This window comes from Ochotona curzoniae, unplaced genomic scaffold, assembly GCF_017591425.1.
Source record: "Ochotona curzoniae isolate NIBS_2020 unplaced genomic scaffold, NIBS_Ocur_1.0 contig_4951, whole genome shotgun sequence".
NCBI classification, from domain to species: domain Eukaryota; kingdom Metazoa; phylum Chordata; class Mammalia; order Lagomorpha; family Ochotonidae; genus Ochotona; species Ochotona curzoniae.
Genome location: NW_024466434.1, coordinates 80,941 through 98,697, shown reverse-complemented (window position 1 = coordinate 98,697; position 17,757 = coordinate 80,941). Strand labels below are relative to the sequence as shown.

General features: G+C 51.7%; 4 protein-coding genes across 5 annotated transcripts; 2 read left to right on the top strand and 2 right to left on the bottom strand.

Annotated features, from left to right (window-relative positions):
- Nucleotides 1–2,912: 2,912 nt before the first annotated feature.
- LY6G6F (lymphocyte antigen 6 family member G6F) lies at nucleotides 2,913–7,518 on the top strand. The gene is made up of 6 exons (XM_040988606.1): nucleotides 2,913–3,019; nucleotides 3,462–3,791; nucleotides 3,885–4,148; nucleotides 5,685–5,840; nucleotides 5,993–6,059; nucleotides 6,199–7,518. The coding sequence occupies exons 1-6, from the start codon at nucleotides 2,962–2,964 to the stop codon at nucleotides 6,221–6,223; spliced, it is 900 nt and encodes a 299-aa protein (XP_040844540.1). The 5' UTR covers nucleotides 2,913–2,961; the 3' UTR covers nucleotides 6,224–7,518.
- A 1,052-nt stretch (nucleotides 7,519–8,570) lies between these two features.
- LOC121161932 (lymphocyte antigen 6G6e-like) lies at nucleotides 8,571–9,842 on the bottom strand. The gene is made up of 3 exons (XM_040988608.1): nucleotides 9,743–9,842; nucleotides 9,077–9,202; nucleotides 8,571–8,992 (listed from the first exon to the last, which is right to left on the bottom strand). Exons 1-3 carry the CDS (start codon nucleotides 9,792–9,794, stop codon nucleotides 8,769–8,771), a joined length of 402 nt encoding a protein of 133 aa, XP_040844542.1. The 5' UTR covers nucleotides 9,795–9,842; the 3' UTR covers nucleotides 8,571–8,768.
- A 1,418-nt stretch (nucleotides 9,843–11,260) lies between these two features.
- Nucleotides 11,261–13,812, top strand: LY6G6D (lymphocyte antigen 6 family member G6D). The gene is made up of 3 exons (XM_040988607.1): nucleotides 11,261–11,315; nucleotides 11,425–11,580; nucleotides 13,472–13,812. The coding sequence occupies exons 1-3, from the start codon at nucleotides 11,261–11,263 to the stop codon at nucleotides 13,696–13,698; spliced, it is 438 nt and encodes a 145-aa protein (XP_040844541.1). The 3' UTR covers nucleotides 13,699–13,812.
- Nucleotides 13,813–14,481: 669 nt separating this feature from the next.
- On the bottom strand, nucleotides 14,482–17,599 carry LY6G6C (lymphocyte antigen 6 family member G6C). 2 transcript variants are annotated; one of them, XM_040988590.1, is made up of 5 exons: nucleotides 17,366–17,599; nucleotides 17,015–17,131; nucleotides 15,618–15,728; nucleotides 14,901–15,154; nucleotides 14,482–14,609 (listed from the first exon to the last, which is right to left on the bottom strand). In XM_040988590.1, exons 2-4 carry the CDS (start codon nucleotides 17,064–17,066, stop codon nucleotides 14,940–14,942), a joined length of 378 nt encoding a protein of 125 aa, XP_040844524.1. In that variant the 5' UTR covers nucleotides 17,067–17,131; nucleotides 17,366–17,599; the 3' UTR covers nucleotides 14,482–14,609; nucleotides 14,901–14,939. The 2 variants fall into 2 exon arrangements, with proteins under 2 accessions (XP_040844524.1, XP_040844523.1); XM_040988589.1 differs by having other exon boundaries at nucleotides 17,015–17,147; nucleotides 17,366–17,594.
- Between the last annotated feature and the right edge of the window lie 158 nt (nucleotides 17,600–17,757).

The window sequence follows — 17,757 nt, the reverse complement described above, 5'->3', positions numbered from 1 at the left end:
CGTTTGCTTTTTACTGTAGTAGACACGTGTATGGAAAAGTGTACTGCGGCCCACTGCAAAGGCTCAGTGGCTAAATCCTCACCTTCAAGTGCCAGGATCCCAAATGGGCATCGGCTTACGTTTTCTATTGTGAAGAGACGGACCGTCAAGGGTGTGTCAGTTTTCCCAACCCTAAATGTTTAACTGTTTTTTTAAAAACGCTTTGTATTTATTTGAAAGGCAGAGAGAGAGAGAGATCGATCTTCTATCTGCTGTATCACCCTGCCCCCCAAATATCTATAAAGACCAGGGATGGGTCAGGCTGAAACCTGGAGCCTGCAGCTTCATCTAGGTCTCCCATATGGTGATAATCAAATACTTCAGCCATGTTCTACTGCTTTCCCAGGTGCATTAGCAGGAAGCTGGATTAGAAGTGAAGTATCTGGGCCCAGCGCAGTAGCCTATTGGCTAAAGTCCTTGCCTTGAACGCAACGGGATCCCATATGAGCACCAGTTCTAATCCCAGCTGTCCCACTTCCCATCCAGCTTCCTGCGTGTGACCTGGGAAAACAGTCGAGGACGGCTCAAAGTCTTGGAACCCTGCACCCATGTGGGAGACTTGGAAGAGGGTCTGGACTCCTGGCTTCGGACTGGCTCAGTTCCAGCCATTGTGGTCATTTGTGGAGTGAGTCATTGGATAGAAGATCTTCCTCTCTGTCTCTCTTCCTCTCTGTATATCTGGCTTTGCAACAAAAAAAATACTTTTTTAAAAAAACAAGAAGTGAAGTATCTGGGTCCAGGGTGGTAGCCTAATGGCAAAAGTCCTCGTCTCGCATGCTCTGGGATCCCACATAGGAGCTGGTTCATGTTTCAGCTGCTCCATTTCCCTTGCAGCTTCTGAATGTGGCCTGGGAAAGCAGAGAAGGATGGCTCAAGGCCTTGGGACACTGCAACAGTGTGGGAGACCAGAAGAAGCTCCCGGCTCCCAGCTTCAGATTGGATCAACTCCTGCTGTCATAGCCACTTAGGGAATGAACCAATGGATGGAAAAATTTTGTCTTTCCTCTCCCTAAATTCCATAAATCTAATCTACCTTTCCAATAAAAATTAATAAATCTTAAAAAAAAGTAATAATAAGGATCACACCCATCCAATCCATCCATGTAATTGGCACTCAGATCAAGAGCAGATCATGGAGCCAGTTTTGGGTGCAGCAGTAAAAACACATTCATGGCCTGGCGCAATAGTCTAATGGCTAAAGCCCTCGCTTTGAACGCACCAGGATTCCATATGGGCACCGGTTCTAATCCCAGAGGCCCCAATTCCCATCCAGCTCCCTGCTTGTGGCCTGGGAAAGCAGTCAAGGATGGCCCAGAGCCTTGGGACCCTGCACCCGCGTGGGAGACCCGGAAGAGGCTCCTGGCTCCTGATTTTGGATTGGATTAACACCAGCTGTTGTAGTCACTTGGGGAGTGAACAATCAGAAGACCGACCTTTCTTTGTCTCTCCTTCTCTCTGTAGAGCTGCCTTTCCAAAAAAAAAAAAAAAAAAAGAAAGAAAGAAAGAAAGAAAAGAAAAAAGAAATGAATCGAATCTTTAAAATATATATATATATATTTCTAGTCTTTCAGGGGCAGAAAAATAAACCAGTGAATACTCAGGGTACCTGCTATCCTTCTTCTTGAGTAGGAAGTTAATGCACTCATCAATTGTTCTGAAATATCTATGCCAGGAGACTTTAGGGAAAATCATTCTAATTCATTTATGGGGCACTGACCAGATTTGCGATTTTATGTATGGGTTCTATAGAGACCAACATGAAGACTTGCCTGATAGGGTTGGTGCTGTGGCATAGTAAGCTAAGTTTCTGCTATGGCACCAATATCCCATATAGGCTCCTGTTTGAGTCCAGGCTGCTCCACTTCCTATCTGGGTCCCTGCTTAAGGCTTGGGAAAGCGACAGATGATGGTTTAAGTGCTTGGCCCCGAGACTTGGAGGAAACACCAGGCTTCTGGGTTCAGATTGGCTCATTTCTTGCCAAGCAGTCATTTAGGGAGTGAAGCAGAGGGTGAAAGACTTGTCTCTCATTCTCTATGTAACTCCGCCTTAAACAAAAACAAAACAAAACAAAACAAAACAAAACAAAACAAAACAAAAAAAGCAGATTGCTAGAGATTGAAAAGAGACTACAGAATATACTTCCCAGTGAGCATGTCAGAATCCTTCTACACAGCCTTCTCAGTGTGAAAAATCTTGATCTAGTCCCTCAACTCTTGTGGAGTCAGATGGGTTAGGAGGTCACCATTTTTTTTTTTTTTTTAAGATTTGTGTCCCTCGACTGCTTTCCCAGGTCACAAGCAGGGAGCTGGATGGGAAGTGGGGCCATTGGGATTCAAACTGGTGCTCATATGGGATCCCGACGTGTGCGTGCATGGTGAGGACCTCAGGCCCTTTTTTTTTTTTTTTTTTAAGACTCATCTATTTACTTGAAGGAATTTCAGAGCAGGAGGGAGAGAAAGATCTTCCATCTGTTGGTTCACTCCCAAGATGGCCACAGTAGCTGGTCCAACCTGAAACCAGGCGCCAAGAGCTTCCTCTGTGTCTCCCATGTGGGTGCAAGATTCCAAGGACTTGGGCCATCCTTTGCTGCTTTCCAAGGCCATTAGTAGGGAGCTGGAGTGAAAGAGAAACAGCGGAATTCAAACAGGAGCTCATATAGGGTGCTGGTACCACAGGCAACAACTTTGCCCACACAGCAAAGCACCAGCCCGGAGGAGGTCATTTCTGAAGCAGTCTGGACTAGGTCTTTCTTCTCCTAGGACAGAAGGGTGGCGGTCACTTTTCCTCCAACAGACAAGCTCTGGGGTCTTATCTCATCCTCTTCAGAGAGCCATGTCACTCCAGACCCGGACTTTTATCTGGGCTGTTTCCTCCCTGAGGACATCAGGTCTTGGAACAAGCGCACTCGGCAGGCCCTGACCATGGCAGTCTTACTCATCCTCCTTGTGTTTCTTCAGTGGCCCTCGCGAGCTGCTGCAGGTAAGGGGCAGGAGGCGGGCACTGCCGGGCTGTTTCCCAGGTTGAAGAGGAGCCGCAGCTGTTTCCACTGCGGTGTGGGAAGGACATGTGACTCAAGAAGGTAAACCTACCTCACTTGACCTCCCTTTATCTTGCCTACGGGGAGTTTTCAGAGGCAACTTGAGAATAGGTCTGGTTTCCTTTAGAATGCAGTCAATGAACAAGAACCAGTGAGTCAATGCTGGAAGAGATATGAGCAGTTCAAATAGCCCAGCCTTTGCCATTTAGCCCTACAGATCCTCTCACCAGCTGAGGAGTGTGGAGGAGAGCTTATTTTGTAGCTCTTCCTGGAAAAATGGGCTCACCCATCAAGGCAGGGCTGGGGCACCACAGGAAGGGGGACACCAGGGAGAGTGTTACTTTGACATATGTGTGTGACCTCATACGACCCCTCTTCCCACAGACAACATCCGGGAGATCTACGTGTCCCTGGGGGAGGCCTTGGAGCTGTCATGTCCTTTGCCACCCACCTTACAGGGGGACGAAGTCCTGTCTTGGTTCCATAGCGCTGCCACAGGCTCTTCCACCACCATGGTGACCCAAGTCCAAGTAGCCAAGTCCATCCCAGACCTCGGAAAAACTATAAAGGACTCCAGGCTCAAGCTGCTGGGAAACTATTCTTTATGGCTGGAGGAGTCCAAAGAGAGAGACGCCGGGAGGTACTGGTGTGCTGTGCTGGGTCAGCGCTACAAGTACCAGAACTGGAGGGTGTATGATGTCTCCCTGCTCCAAGGTGAGCAGGAGCACCCAGACCAGGGGCTGCTGGGAGAGAGAGAATCCTAGGGCAAAAACTAAAGGACCCCCCTTTTTTTTTTCACCCCCACAGGATCCCAGTTGTCTGCAAGGACCGCAAATGGGTCTTCCTGCACGGTCCTCCTTTGTTCCATGCTGCCCGCCAAACGCCTGGACTTCGTGACCTGGCTGGAGGGGAAGGGTCCCGTGAGGGGCCGTGTCCAGTCCTTTTGGAGCGATGGGGCTGCCCTGTTACTAGTGTGTCCTGGGGAAGGGTTTTCTGAGTCCAGGGGCCGTAGACCAAGAACCATCCGCTGTCTCATATCTCAAAACAATGCAGTCAACTTTAACCTGCCAGGTAACCTGGGGGATGGAATGTTGCCCCCAGTGCATCTCTCACCTGCTGGGTAGGGAAGCAGGTGAGATGGGAGGCAAGTCACACCAGAGTTGGGACTGACTTCTGGTGAAGTAGACCATTGCCTGGCACAGTGCATTCTTATTTGGAAATAATCCATTGTTTCTGTGAACTAGGCAATAACAGAGAGGAAGAAGGTAAGAATTACTGCTGGGGGAATTGTCTTTTGAAGGAAAGATATATGCACTGGTGTTAGAACAGACCGGCACAGTGGCATTGTAAGCCAAGCCTCTATCTACAGTGCTGCATCATGATAGTCACCAGTTTGTGTCCTGACTACTCCACTTCCCATCCAGCTCCCTGCTTATGCCTTGGGAAACAGCAGAGGATTGTTCAAGGCCTTGGGCTCTTGCATCCATGTAAGAGCTCCTGGCTTCTGGCTTTGGCTTGGCTCAGCTTTGGTCATTGCAACCATTTGGAGCGTGAACTAGTGGGTGGAAGATCTCTCTGTCTCTCCTCTCCTCTCCTCTGCCTCTGAAATAAAAATATATTTTTTTTTTTGCACAAAAGCAAACAATTTTATTTGAAGAGAGGTTTTCTACCCACTGGCTCACTGCCCAGATGACTGCAATGACCAGGCCTGGACCAGGTTTAAGCTGGGAGCCAGGAGCTCCATCTGGGTCTCCCCCGTGGCTGGCAGGGAACCAAGCACTTGGGCCACCGTCTGCTTGCTGCCCCAGTGCATTAGCAAGGAGCTGCATAGGAAGCAGAGGTTGGGTTCTGTCTAAAGCACTGAGATATGGGATGTGGGCATCTCAAGCAGCAGCTTACTCTCTGCACCAGGACACCTCTGCTGTACATCCAGATCCCCTGTGTCCTTCAGTGTCCCCCACCCTTGGGCTCCCCAGATGCCAGGTATTTCCCAGATTCCCAAACTGCCTGGGAGACTGGCCTGTTCTCTTTCCCTCTACCTACAATCCCTGGCTGTTGGAAGCCCAACGCTGGTCTCTGAAGTCTTAAGTAAATCTTAAAGGAAAAAAAAAAAAGGCCCGTTGAGAGCGAAGGCAGAAGAAGAAAGAATGTGATTGTTTTATGCTTGGAAGGCCATTGTATGAGTACTAGCAGATACAAAATAAGCCATTTCTAAGATGGGAGAGAGGGAGGGGTGAGCAGCCATTGTTTCCAGAGGCAAAGGCCAATGAATGGACACCCTCTATGTCCTCTCTGTCTCGCAGTCTGCCTAGCACCTGCTGTAGCCCAGCACAGGCTCCGGAGTGAATGGGCAGAGTGAACAAAGGGAGGGCATGTCAGTTTTTTGGACAAGGAAAATTGCCGTGATGGGCATGAGGAGGAAAGTGCAGACATGACTGGTGGCATGTTTGAGTGTTGGCAAAGGCTCATGGGGTCCAGGAAAGAGGCCTGGAAAGGGAAAGTGATGAGTGATGGGTGCTAGGAGCCAAGAAGTCTGCTATGGGATGAGGACCCCTCTTTGGGGCAGAAGGAAGCACCCCCTCCTCGCCTCCCTTCCTCCCCGTATAGCCCTCGTAGATGCCTCTCCTGTCCACTGTGCCGCTGCCATGGGTTGGGATGTGACCTGGATCCTTTTGCTGCTGCTTATTGCTGGCCAAGGCCTCACGATCCTGGCCCTCAGCGTCGTGTTGTGGAGGCGGAGGCTTCAGGCAGCTCCAGGCAGAGGTGAGTCTTCCCCTCCCCCTTAGGCTCCCCCTCCCCTTCCTGAGGGAAGGAGGGAAGGTCTTGTCTGTGTGGCCTGCGGAGGGGGTGGCAGGGAACACCGTGCTGAGTTCTCTCTGAAGATTTCTGTGCTGCACATGGCTGCTTCTCCCCAGATGCCCCGATTCCTCACTTCAAACCCGAGATCCAGGTCTATGAGAACATCCATCTGTCCCATCTCAGGTGAGGAACAATTAGGCTGAGGGGACTGGGGATGAGGAGGGCACACTGGGGCTGGCATGGGGGACAGGTCCTTGGTCCCTGGGAAGGGGGAGAACCACAGCCTCTTTCATCTATCTCTCTGCCTTGTAAACCCCCACAGTCCGCCGGTCCACAAGATCAAGTGACCCTCAGTGACACCTGCTGTGGAGAGTCACCAGCTATCTCCCAGAAAACCTTGCGGGGAGGCTGCAGTGACTAACAATGCCACCTCTTGCTATCCAGCTGGCCTCCGGCACCCCCCAAGCTGTGGGTCCAATGGGGGTGAAGGAAAGGAGGAATTTATTCTATGATGCTATCTAAAGAGTGTGCGCTCCTGCATCAGCCAGTTTTGGCAGGGTGGGGTGCTGAGCCCAGAGTACTGTGGGATTAAGGGGAGGCTAGGACAGCCGGTGAGGATGAGGAGGGTAGGAGTGGGCAGGGAAGAGACAGAGGAATCCAGACTGGAACAATGGTGGGGAACTGGTGTCAAGGGAATCTGAGAACAAAGAGGGGCTCTGAAGAAGAGAGAAGAAACTGGGTGAGAGTAAGAAAATGGAACAAAGTGAGACTGAGGGATAGAGAAAGATGGATCAGCCAGATGCCCTGCCACCTCACCATTCTTGTTTCACCCACAGAGAGAGGAAAGTGGGGCTTCCTGGGTGGAGGGGAGGCAAATGAGCGGGGCTGGGCTCCCTGCCTGACCCCATGCTTATCCCAGGCACTCACGCTCTTCCTGTGGTGCTCCGCTGTGGCAACTGTCCATCTGGCTATCTGGCTATCCGTAGGGTGCAAATAACTTATCGCCTCTCTGACCCCCCAGGAGCACCCTGCTTAACCTCCCCAGCAGAGGGTGTGGCCCCAGGGGCTGGCTGTGGGATTTCTGAGGAAGACCTGTCACGCTGAGCTCTACAGGAAGTGTGACCAAGTTTCCCAAGGTGACCATCCCCCAGGCCCAGGTAGAAATGAGAGGGCCTCCCAGCCACCCCTTGTGAGTAACTCCCCCAGGTGACCCTTCATGTGGAAGCTCAAGCTTGGGCCTCACTGGAGAGAAGCTTTGTCCTAATTCCCTGGCACTGCAGCTGCCTGAGCTAGGATGCAGCTATTAACACCGATGGAGAATGAGGGGAAGATGACCATCTGGCTCTGGGTCCAGCATCTCAGCCTGACAGACCAAGCAGCTGCGGTTTGCTTGTAGCATGTAGGTGTGCACACATATCCAAAGTGCACACATTAGGCATGGCCAGGCACCCAGGAAGCCCTTTTCAGAAGCATACCCTCGGAAGTTCTCCACCCTCTCCTTCCTGAGCACACTACCTCCCACACCAACCTTTCCTAGGGAGACTTTCCTCCCCATCCTGGTGCTCCTTCAGTTCCATTTCCCAGAACCAAACCCACAGCTCCATCAAAATGCCTGCCTTGTGGTTTGTGCAGTGGCTTAACAGGCTAATCCCCCACCTGCAAAGGTTGGGATCCCACATAGACACCGATTTGTGTCCCGGCGTTCCACTTCCCATCTAGCTCCCTGCTTGTGCCCTGGAAAAGCAGTGGAGGATGAACAGAGTCCTTGGGATCCTGTACTCATGTTGGAGACCTGGAAGAGGCTTCTGGCTCCTGGCTTCGGATTGGCTCAGCTCCAAAAGGCTCCCTAAGGCAGCCAGTTAGGGAGTGAAGCAGTGGAATGAAAGATCTTTCTGTCTCTCCTTTTCCCTGTGCATCTCTCTTTCAAATAAAAAAATAAACCCATCTTTTAAAAATGCCTGCCTTGGGCCCAATGTGGTAGCCTAGTAGCTAAAGTCCTCGCTATGAATGCACTGGGATCCCATACAGGCACTGGTTCTAATCCCAGCAGCCCCACTTCCCATCCAGCTCCCTGCCTGTGGTTAGGAAAGCAGTTGAGGATGACCCAAAGCTTTGGAACCCTGCACCCACGTGGGAGACCTGGAAGAAGTTCCTGGCTTCCTGAAGACCTGGTTCCTGGCTTCAGACTGGCTCAGCTCCGGTCATTGTGGTCACTTGGGGAATAAATCATTAGACTGAAGATCTTCCTCTCTGTCTCTACTCCTCTCTGTATATCTGACTTTGCAATAAAAATAAATAAGTCTTAAAAAAAAAATACCTGCCTTGCCAGGGACATCAGCAACAACATTTAAAAAAAAAATGAAAGAAGAGGCAGGAGTTGTGACACAGCCTGTTAAATCCACATCCCAGAGCACAGTGCCGGTCCAGATCCAGCTTTCTCTAATGCACCTGGACATCAGCAGAAGATGGTCCAAGTGCTCGGCCACCTTGCCACCCAGCTGGAGACCCAGATGGAGTTCCAGGCTTTTGGCTTCTACCTGGCGCCTACCCTGGCTGTTGTGAGCATTTGGGGAGTGAAGCAGCAGACAGAAGCATTCTCTGTCTGCATCTGTCCTTCTCTGTTACTCTGCCTTTCAAACAAATGAATGAGTTGGAAAAAAAAAAAAAAAAGCCACACAAGCCACACACAGACTATATAGAACAAGTATTCTTTATGAGCCTGGGTTCTGAGCAGGTTCCTGGGGGAACAGGAATTTAGGAATCAGGTGTTGGAAAGGGTCCATGCAAAGTCAGGTTCTTGCACAGGTCTCGGCAGTGTCTGTGTAGGTATTTCCAGGGCCCTGGGGGATGCTGGAGGAGTCCCCTGATTAAGGGCTGTAGTTCCACTCAGGGCTAGCGGAGGAAGGGGCCACCCCAGGCAATGCTAGCTGCTAGCAGGAGCATGGTGATGAGGAGAAAGCAGAGGAGCCCCTGTGGCTTGGTGCCCGCGTTGCACAGGTCCTGCTCACAGCACTCGTGCCGCATAGTGTAGGAGTGTGACCAGTAGGTGGTCTGGCCCAGCAGAAGGCACTGGGCCTTTGGGAGGCAGCCTTTGCGCTGGATGATCTCATTCTGGTCTGTGGGACAGAAGAGGAACTTGAGAAGGGGCATTTGGGGGAGGTGGGCGGACAGGGAAAAGGGCCACTGACCCAGAGTCCTACCTGAGGTGCCAGTGCTGGTGCCACAAGCTTCCCCCTCCGAACACTGCACAGCAACGGGGTAGCAGGGCTTGGCAAAGCTGCAGGTGTAACAGCGGAGCCGGTTTTGGCCAGGGGTAATAGTGAGACCTGTTGGGGCAGCAGAGTTCAAGGTGAATGCGGAGGCAAACACTCCTAAGGGTAAAGCCTAGATCCTGGAGAGGGATAAACAAAGAGGAGCGACACAAAAGGAGAGAGGGAACCCGTGGAACAGAGAGAAGGGCAGGCAGGAAGAGAAAAAGAGACGGGGAGAAGGGAGGGGAGACAATACAAAGAAACCAGGGCAGAGGCCAGGGGTTCTGGGAGATTAGAGACCCAACACAAACGGAAGCCTGGAGAGGCTGGTGCAGAGTGACAGGCAGGAGGAAGTGAGAAAGTTAAGTAGATGGCTCAGAGACAGACAGGAAGACACTGACCAGGGGCCAGGAATGGGGAGACATGCACAAAGAGGAAGACACTGTGGACCCACAATGCCATTCAAAGGGCCCTCTTCCTCTTCCTCTGCAGACTGCCCTGAGGCTCTTCCCAGAGTCCCTCCCCTCCCGCCCCAGCTCTTTTTCCCAGCCTCTTCCAGCTGCCCTCCCTCCTGCCCCAGCCTCCCACCCCCTGAGGATCCCTGCCCACCCTTACCCAGGGCCCCAGAGATGCACAGGAAGCAGAGGAAGGTGCTGGAGGGGCGCATGGCTGGCTCAGGGCTCTGGAGTCTGGGAGAACGCAAACTGCACCCCGAGATCCCTCATCTGAGTGTGTCAGGGAGGCGCCCACAAACAAACACACCTAGGGAGTGCATCTGGGAGGGGGGGGCGGGACTGAGAGCAGCTTCAGCAGCCCCAGCAGCAAGGGCCCAGTGCCTCACCCCTCACACGCCCTGCCACCTTCCAACTTGAACTTGCCCTTGCCTCCAGGGTCTTTCAGTGTCTAGGCGACTTTAGCTCCGTCTGCCGCTTCCCAGCTGTCTGTCACCTTCCCTCCAGCTCTTCTCCCCCCTCCCAACTGTCTCAAGCTGTTCTCTGCTCCAGCTCATCCTCACTCCTCTGTCTTTGTTTTTCTTCTCTGGCTTCGTGTCTCTGCAGGTCACCTTCCTAAACAGCCCTGACCCACATGGTGTGGTGCTAGGAGTGTGCAAGCATCGATGCCCTCACCTCCACACACACAACCCAGCTGGGGAAGGCTGACCCCACCCAGCTTCTCATCCCTTTGATCCCTAACCCCCCCTCCTTTACCCCCCCCAAGCCTCAACATTTCTACTCCATAATTATCTCTCAGCATTACTACCTTGGAGGAAAGGATTAATCACAAATGGGTTTGGAGAGAAGGATGCACTTCCGCTGAAGAGGGGGCCTTTGTAACCCTGGAGGAGAGGCTTTTCAGAGATTGGGAGGAGGAGAGCTGCATCTAGGGAATTAGAGCTGGGAAGCCCCCAAAATAGCAAATCTAGGAGACAGGCATGGCTGGGGTGCCATACAGACAGAGGTACTCAGGAGGCTGCAAAAGCTTTGATTTCAGGATCTCTATGCTCCTCGAAACTACTGACACCTTTCTTTACATGGATTGTATCAACATTCATTATATGAATATATTATATTATATTATATTATATTATATTATATTATATTATATTATATTATATTATTATATTAGGACATTTTGAAAGGATAGTTACCAGTTCACTTAAAAATAAAAGCAATAAATCTATCACATGGTGAGAGAACATAGTTTTATAAAAAGGTATCCTTGTTTCCTCCAGCACTGTGAGAAGAGTGGCATAGCTTCACATTTCTGCAAATGTATTTTGTCAAACACCCTAAAAGATGGCTGGGTGCTTGTAACTGTTTCTGAATTCAGTGTGTTGGGCTGTGTCACTTTGTTTGAAGCACATGAAGAAAATCCGATCTCACACAGATATGTAGTGGAAAAGCAAGACCCCCAAGGACGTGTGGAAGGACTTGAGGGCCATCAGGCGTAGTCCATAGAGTGCTGAGAGCATCCCGGGTGGGGCCACTCCTTGTCCCCATTGGGACCTCTGGTGCCTGCGGGGGAGAGGGGGAGACTCCTTCCTGCCCTTTTATAGCTCCATAAAGCCAAAGGCTGAGGGATATAAGGCTGACAGAGCAGGGCCCGGGAGGGGGGCGGGCACAGGCAGACAACATGAGCCCCCACTTACTCAGGATCCTGCTTGGCACCCTGCTGGGGGCAGCCCTAGGTAAGGTGGTAGCCCAGGCCCCTCTCACACAGACTGGCGCCCCCACTCTGCTGGCCAACTCTCTCCACCCCACCAGGGCTCATGTCCAACGCCTCTTCTCTCCTGCCAGGAACTTGCATGAGGTGTGAGGACTGTGGCGGTCCCAGTGGTCCCAGCGGTCCCAGCAGCCCCAGCAGCTCCTGCAAAGAGATCACAGCCTGTGGTGAGGGTGAACGCTGCAGCAACCCCCAACCAGGACTGGGACAAATCAAGATCTCCGGGAACCGTGAGTCCTCAGTTTCTCTGTTTTACCCCAGCCCCCACTCCACGTCTGGTTTCCAGAACCTTCCAGGCTCAGTCTGGCTCTGGGCAGATGGCGTCGCTGCTGGAGCAGGGCAGTTTTTACTCCTTCTGGCTCCTGGCCTGGAGCCCCTCCCTCCACAGCCCATAGTCCTGGCGCTTCTACCTTACTCCCTTCCATCTCTCAGGCCTGTTCTCACACATGTGAGGAAACCCAGGCCAAAACTCAACTTTCAGTTATTGGCTAAGGATCAAGAAGTGTAGGCACATTTGGTTTTTGTTTGTTTGTTTGTTTTAATATTGAAATAATTGTAGATCGACAGAAGATGACATAAATCATAAAATTCCTTCAATCCATCACTCAGAACCCTCTAAGGTAGCCTCTTCAGGGGCCATGCAATAACCCAAATAGAAAAGTGACGTTGATACAATACTTCTAGCTAATCTACAATTCAGCTGTTGCTCCTCTCATTGCCCTTTTCCTGGTCCACCACCTTAGCATTTAGTTCTTACATCTTTTTCATCTACTCCAATCTCTGTAGGTTCTCAGTGTTATTTGTCCTTCTTGACACTTTGAAAAGCCATGTTGGGTTATTTCATGTTCCTTTTATTTCTATTTATTTATTTACTTATTTATTTTATTGGAAGTGCAGGTATACAGAGAGCAGGAGAGACAGAGAGGAAGATTTTTCTGTCTGTTGGTTCACTCCCCAAGTAGCCACAATGCCTGGAGCGGAGCCGATCCAAAGCCAGGAGCCCAGAGCTTCTTCCAGGTCTCCCACGTGGGTGCAGGGTTCCAAGGCTTTGGGCCATCCTCGACTGCTTTCCCAGAGCACAAACAGGGAGCTGGATGGGATGGAAAGCAGAGCCACCTGAATTAGAGTTGGGGTCCATATGGGATCATCCCAGTGTGTTCAAGGCAAGGACTTTAGCCGCTAGGCTGTCATGCTGGGCCTTCTTTTACAATTTTTTATTGGAAAGACAGAATTACAGAGAGAAGGAGGGACAGAGGGATCTACCATCCTCTGGTTCACCCCCTAATTGTCTGCAATGGCTGGAGTTGAGCCAGTCCAAAGCCAGGAGGAGTCAGGAGCTTCTTCCGTGTATCCCATATAGGGGCAGGGTCCCAAGGCTGATGGCATCACCTGATTTCCCAGTCCACAAGCAGGAAGCTGGATGGGAAGTGGAGCAGCCAGGACATGAACCATATGAACCAGCACCACCATGTAGAGGCTTAGCCTGCCATGGTGCCAGCTCTTGTATGTTCTTTAAAAGGTATCTTTTTAAAAGATTAATTTTTTTTGGAAAGCCAGATTTATAGAGAAGATTTTCCATTTACTTGTTCACTCCCCAAGTGGCTGCAACGGTGATCCAAAGCCAGGAGCTTCTTCCGGATCATCCACGTGGGTGCAGGGTCCTGAGGCTGATGACCATCCTCTACTGCTTTCCCAGGCCACAAGCAGGGAGCTGGAAGGGAAGTGGAGCTGCTGGGATTAGAATCAGTGCCCATATGGGATCCCAGGGCATGCAAGGCGAGGACTATAGCCACTAGGCTACTACACCAACCCCAAACAGTATTTTTGTGGTAGGTTATTTTTATAGAAGGTCCTTGATTTGGATACACTCAGTGTTTCCTCATGAGGAGACTGAAATTCTGCGTTGCAGGCAGGGACACCACCCAAGGGATGTCCTTCTCAGCGCCTCGCATCAGGGCTTCACAAAGCCGAGGAGTTAACTTTGATCCTTTGGCCTCAGGAAGGAGTCTGGTGAAGGGGAAAATAATCCCTTTGGGTTCCTTGAAATCACATCTGCTCTGCCCCAGGATTTAAGTCCAGAAGCCCGGAGCCCTACACCCCGTCTCAATCTCTGTCTTGCAGCCTCAGGGACCTTGAGTCATCAGCATCCAGACTGTGTGACTGCCCATCGTTCCAATTCAATGGAAACAGTGTGCGTGGGAGGCACGATCTACAAAATTCGCAAGGACTGCTGCTTCGGACACCAATGCAATGACCCTGTGGCAAGTGCTGTGGCTCCCATGTGTAACTGGGCTGTGGCAGCCGTCACCATCCTTGCCTGGCTTTTGCCAGGACTGTGGAGCTGGTAGTGGAAGTGGGGCGTGGGCAAGAGAGTCAAGGAAGCAGGCGAGTGAGGGAGAATCCAACATCTCAGAAGACATGGACCCCTCTGTGAGCCATTAAAATCTGTTGACTACTCTGGAGTATTCTATCTTTGGTTTGTGGGAGGACTGGAGGAGTACTAAGGGGGCAATCTACTTCTAAGTGTGGGGGTTTCTGAGCATCTCACAGTGGTGCAGACCTTAGGCACAGTAAAGAATTTGCTCTCTTTGGCTACTGAAACCTCAGCCTAGCACTGAGGGTGGCTGAGAGGATTGGTCTCTGGGCTGTCTCCATACTTTGGCTGTCTGAGTTGCTTTCCTCTTTGCTGTTCCTGACAGAGGAGTATTTTGAATTGCCGAAGGCAATGTGAGGACTGTGATAGGAGAGGTGCTTGGCAGAAACTTTAGTAACCAGTCCAGGTGAGGCTTGAGGATCCTACCTAAGGCTCCCTGCCCAGACACCTCTCCCACCCTTTCTGGGGAGTTCTTGGGTGAGGCTGTACCTCCTCCTTGGCAATCCATCAGGGGCGTGTCCTACATTTAGGATAAGGGTTGTTTTTCTGAACACTGAGGCCTGTGTGCCATCCTCAGACACTGGCTGTAAGCGAACATTAAGGCTTGAAAAACCTGTTCCACCATATGCCCCAGCCCAGCCTCCCAGAGAAACTTCATGAAGGATTCTTGAATAAGAGTGGGGCCTTGAGCGTGTTAGGTTCCTGGAGAGGGGCTAACACATGGGTCAAAAGACGCGAAATACACAGTTGATTAGACACAGACATTTATTACTCAAAATGGAAAATGGTGAGTATGGAGATGGAGTCTGGATGGGAGCCAGCATTTGGAGAATCCACTCCCTAGCGTGAGGTCATCAGGTCTTTCCTGGGATCCAGGATCTGTCACTGGGAACAGGACAGAAGCCCCATGTCAGACCCGATCACAATCTCTCTCCAAGGCAGGAGGCAAGATGGGAAGCCCTTCTAGGGGCCAATGGAGGATCTAGAGTGGTCCAGAGGGAAATGGGAAGGGACTCTGGGCAAGCAGAATGGCAGGTGGATCAGGTGACCACTCTGGGGCCCTGTGTAATTAACGAAATGGGAAAGGACTGGTAGATACTTTTCAGGGCAAGGGGAGCTAGGGAGAAGCCAGACTAGGAAGCTGGGGGATTCAGAGACACAGGGCAAAAGGCTCACGCTAAAGCCTGTAGGTAGAGGGATGACCATGGAGTGAGTCTAGTGCAGCAGCCAGAGGCCAAGACCCGCCAAGGAGGTGAGGAGAACAATGGTCAGGGTTGGAGTGTGGCGCGGGGCAAAGCTGTTACAGTTGTCCTTGCTGCAGCAGGTGGTGTTGTAGATCAGGCCCAGCTTGTTGTTGGTTTGGTTGATGGCCTCACGACAGGGTTCTTCCGGTGTACCACAGCGCAGGTTAGAGAAAACCCACATCTTACCTAGGGACAAGAATGCGCAGGGAGGTCAGCTGGAATGGTGTGCCTGCCTGGGTCCTCTCTCCACCCCGTGCACCCACCCAGGCTTGCTTCCTTCCTAACTGGCCCTATCTCCCCATTCCTTATCTACTGTTAGCCTGATCTTCCTCCCTCATGTCTTATCCCGCCCCCACATCCTGGTTCTATCACCTGCTGACTGCAAGCCTTTGGGGTTGTTACCAGCTCCTGCTGCGGCTGTTTTCTCATTATAATAATAGCACTCACATCATAGGAATGTCATGAAGACTAATTGAAATAACGCACGCCAAGACAAAGATTAGTGCCTGGCACATAATCATCTTGGGCCCCATGGCATTATCACTATGATTTTCTGCTCCATCTGCATGTAAGCCCCTCCTGGACCTCAAGCCTGACAAAGCGTCTCCACCTGCCCTCTCCCCAAACTCAAGAAGGGGGGGTCCCTTACCGAGGTACACATTTGTTGTCAGACACTGGTGTCCTGGCTCCAGGCGACAGGACTGTCGATCTACACAGCCCAGAACAGGGACCTTGTAGCAGGAGTGGCAGCGAATGTCAGCTGGGGAGACAAAAGTTAGACTGGGGTGATGGGTGTCTGAGGGGCTGAGGCTCTCCAGAGGAGAGCGAATCAAGTGGGCGCTCTGTGTTGCTTGGCCTGACAGGGACAAGGCAGGTGAGTGATGCTGTGAAAGTGCAAAGTGGGCGGCAAGTGAGGGTGGAGTTGTTGCTTTATGAAAGGCCAACACCCTGAAATACCTTCCCTCACTCCACCCCACTTGGGGATGAGTCAAGAGAGACACAGCTACCAACAAAAACACGAGCTGGGCAAAGATGGAATGTAAGGATAGCGTAGAGAAAGAATGGGTAAGAAGATGGAGATTGGAAATAGGAAGACATATTTCAAACAAAAAGTGTAGAGGTTTACAATACTTGCAGAAATGGCTTAGAATTTGAGATTTGGCCACCTGTGATCACTGTTAGAGGTTGTTCTTCACCTCTTGGGGCTGCCAAGAGTGTGGGAAGAGGAAGCAGATCTGAATGGAATCCTCCCATTCCAGCTCTTCATCAGATAGTAATATCTGGGAGACAGCTCCCCAGATTCTGTCTTAGCACCTCAGCCCAGCAGAGAGGATGAGTGCTGAAGGCAGTGCCCCAGTGTTCGGCTTCAGCTAAAATTCAAGGTTGAGGCACTGGAAGGCTTGGTGAAGGAGGGGTCGGCCCAAGGTGGAGCAGCTTGCTCAGGACACCAACGTCACTTTGGGGTGAGTGATCCTGGTGTTCCCTCCCTAGAAGGCTTGGGAACTCCCTGGTTCTTTGGGAGGCTCGAAGAGGACACTGGAGCCATCCAGTAAAGCTTGCCTCCCTTGATGAGGAGAGGTATGTAACCCAGGGAGGAGCAGGGGACCACTGCTGAGAACTGAAATCCTGTGGGGGTGTAGCTAGGGGGCAGGTTGGGCCCTAAAGGAGTGCAGGTGAGAGTGGGCAGAGAATGGGAGAAGGCAGGCAAGCTGCGCCCTGGAGAACTATGACTTGGAATGTGCTGCCTGGGCATCAGAGCTTGCAAATGAGAGTATGCATGTCTGGAACCTTAATAGGCAAGAAGAATGAATTTCTCCTAGGGCTGAAGAGGAGTGTGACAGATGGAGACCTGAGTCCTTGGGAAAGGGGAATGAGGTGCATTGTCACAGGGAGGACTGTTCCTAGAGGCACAGAAAAAATGGGGGGGCCAGGTGGGGCTGAAGGTGCCCGAGGACTTGAGCGATGGGTAGCAGAGGGCCATGGGTAGAGCAAGATATCAAGGGCCTGACTTGGTGAACCAGGTCTTTGGGGCCCCTAGGTACTCACCTGCAACCCAGCAGAACAGAGCAGATAGGATGAGCAACAGCAGGCCTTTCATGGCGAGAGTCTTGTAAGTGGTGGCAGATGCAGCAAGTGGCGGAACAGATTTTCGGGGATCCGGCTCTGAGAGTTGAGTGGCCTTTTGGGAATTTATACTCTTGAAGGCCCCTCCCTTCCCTGCTTCTAGTAGCACCTCCCTCCCTCCTCATTTAAACATGGCTGACCAGGGGAAAAGACAAGGGGTGGAGAAGGCTGAGCAGGCCTGGGGACGGAGTTGGGGGATGAGGGAGAGAAGGTGCCTCCAGCTTCCCACTCATCTGGCTCATGGTTTCTGGTCAGACCCCTCCTGGCCCCCACCTGAGACCCCTGACTGCCCGAGTCCTTGGAGGAACCATCACCAGAGGTCCCTGTGATTTTCAACCGTCATCGTGCTGGCTTCTGCTGCTTCCTGGTCAGCGGATAATTAGATGTGGCCAAGTTGGTGGCCAGACTTGGTCCCTGGAGGGCATGGGTAGGGGGCATGATGGTAGAAATTGAGGACAGGATCTCCCGATGGAGATCAGTTCTGTCCCCTCGGGTCTTCCCCACTCCCTGCTTAGCCACGGGGTGGAAGGTTTGTGACTTCATAGAGGGCTGCTGTGATGTCATAGCAGCCAGTGTGGGGGCTGCAGCCACATCCCAGGCCAGGCAGCTTGTGTGCTAATGAGGAGGAGCTGCCTCCGGCTGGCTGGAGGTTCTCAGGGACCTTG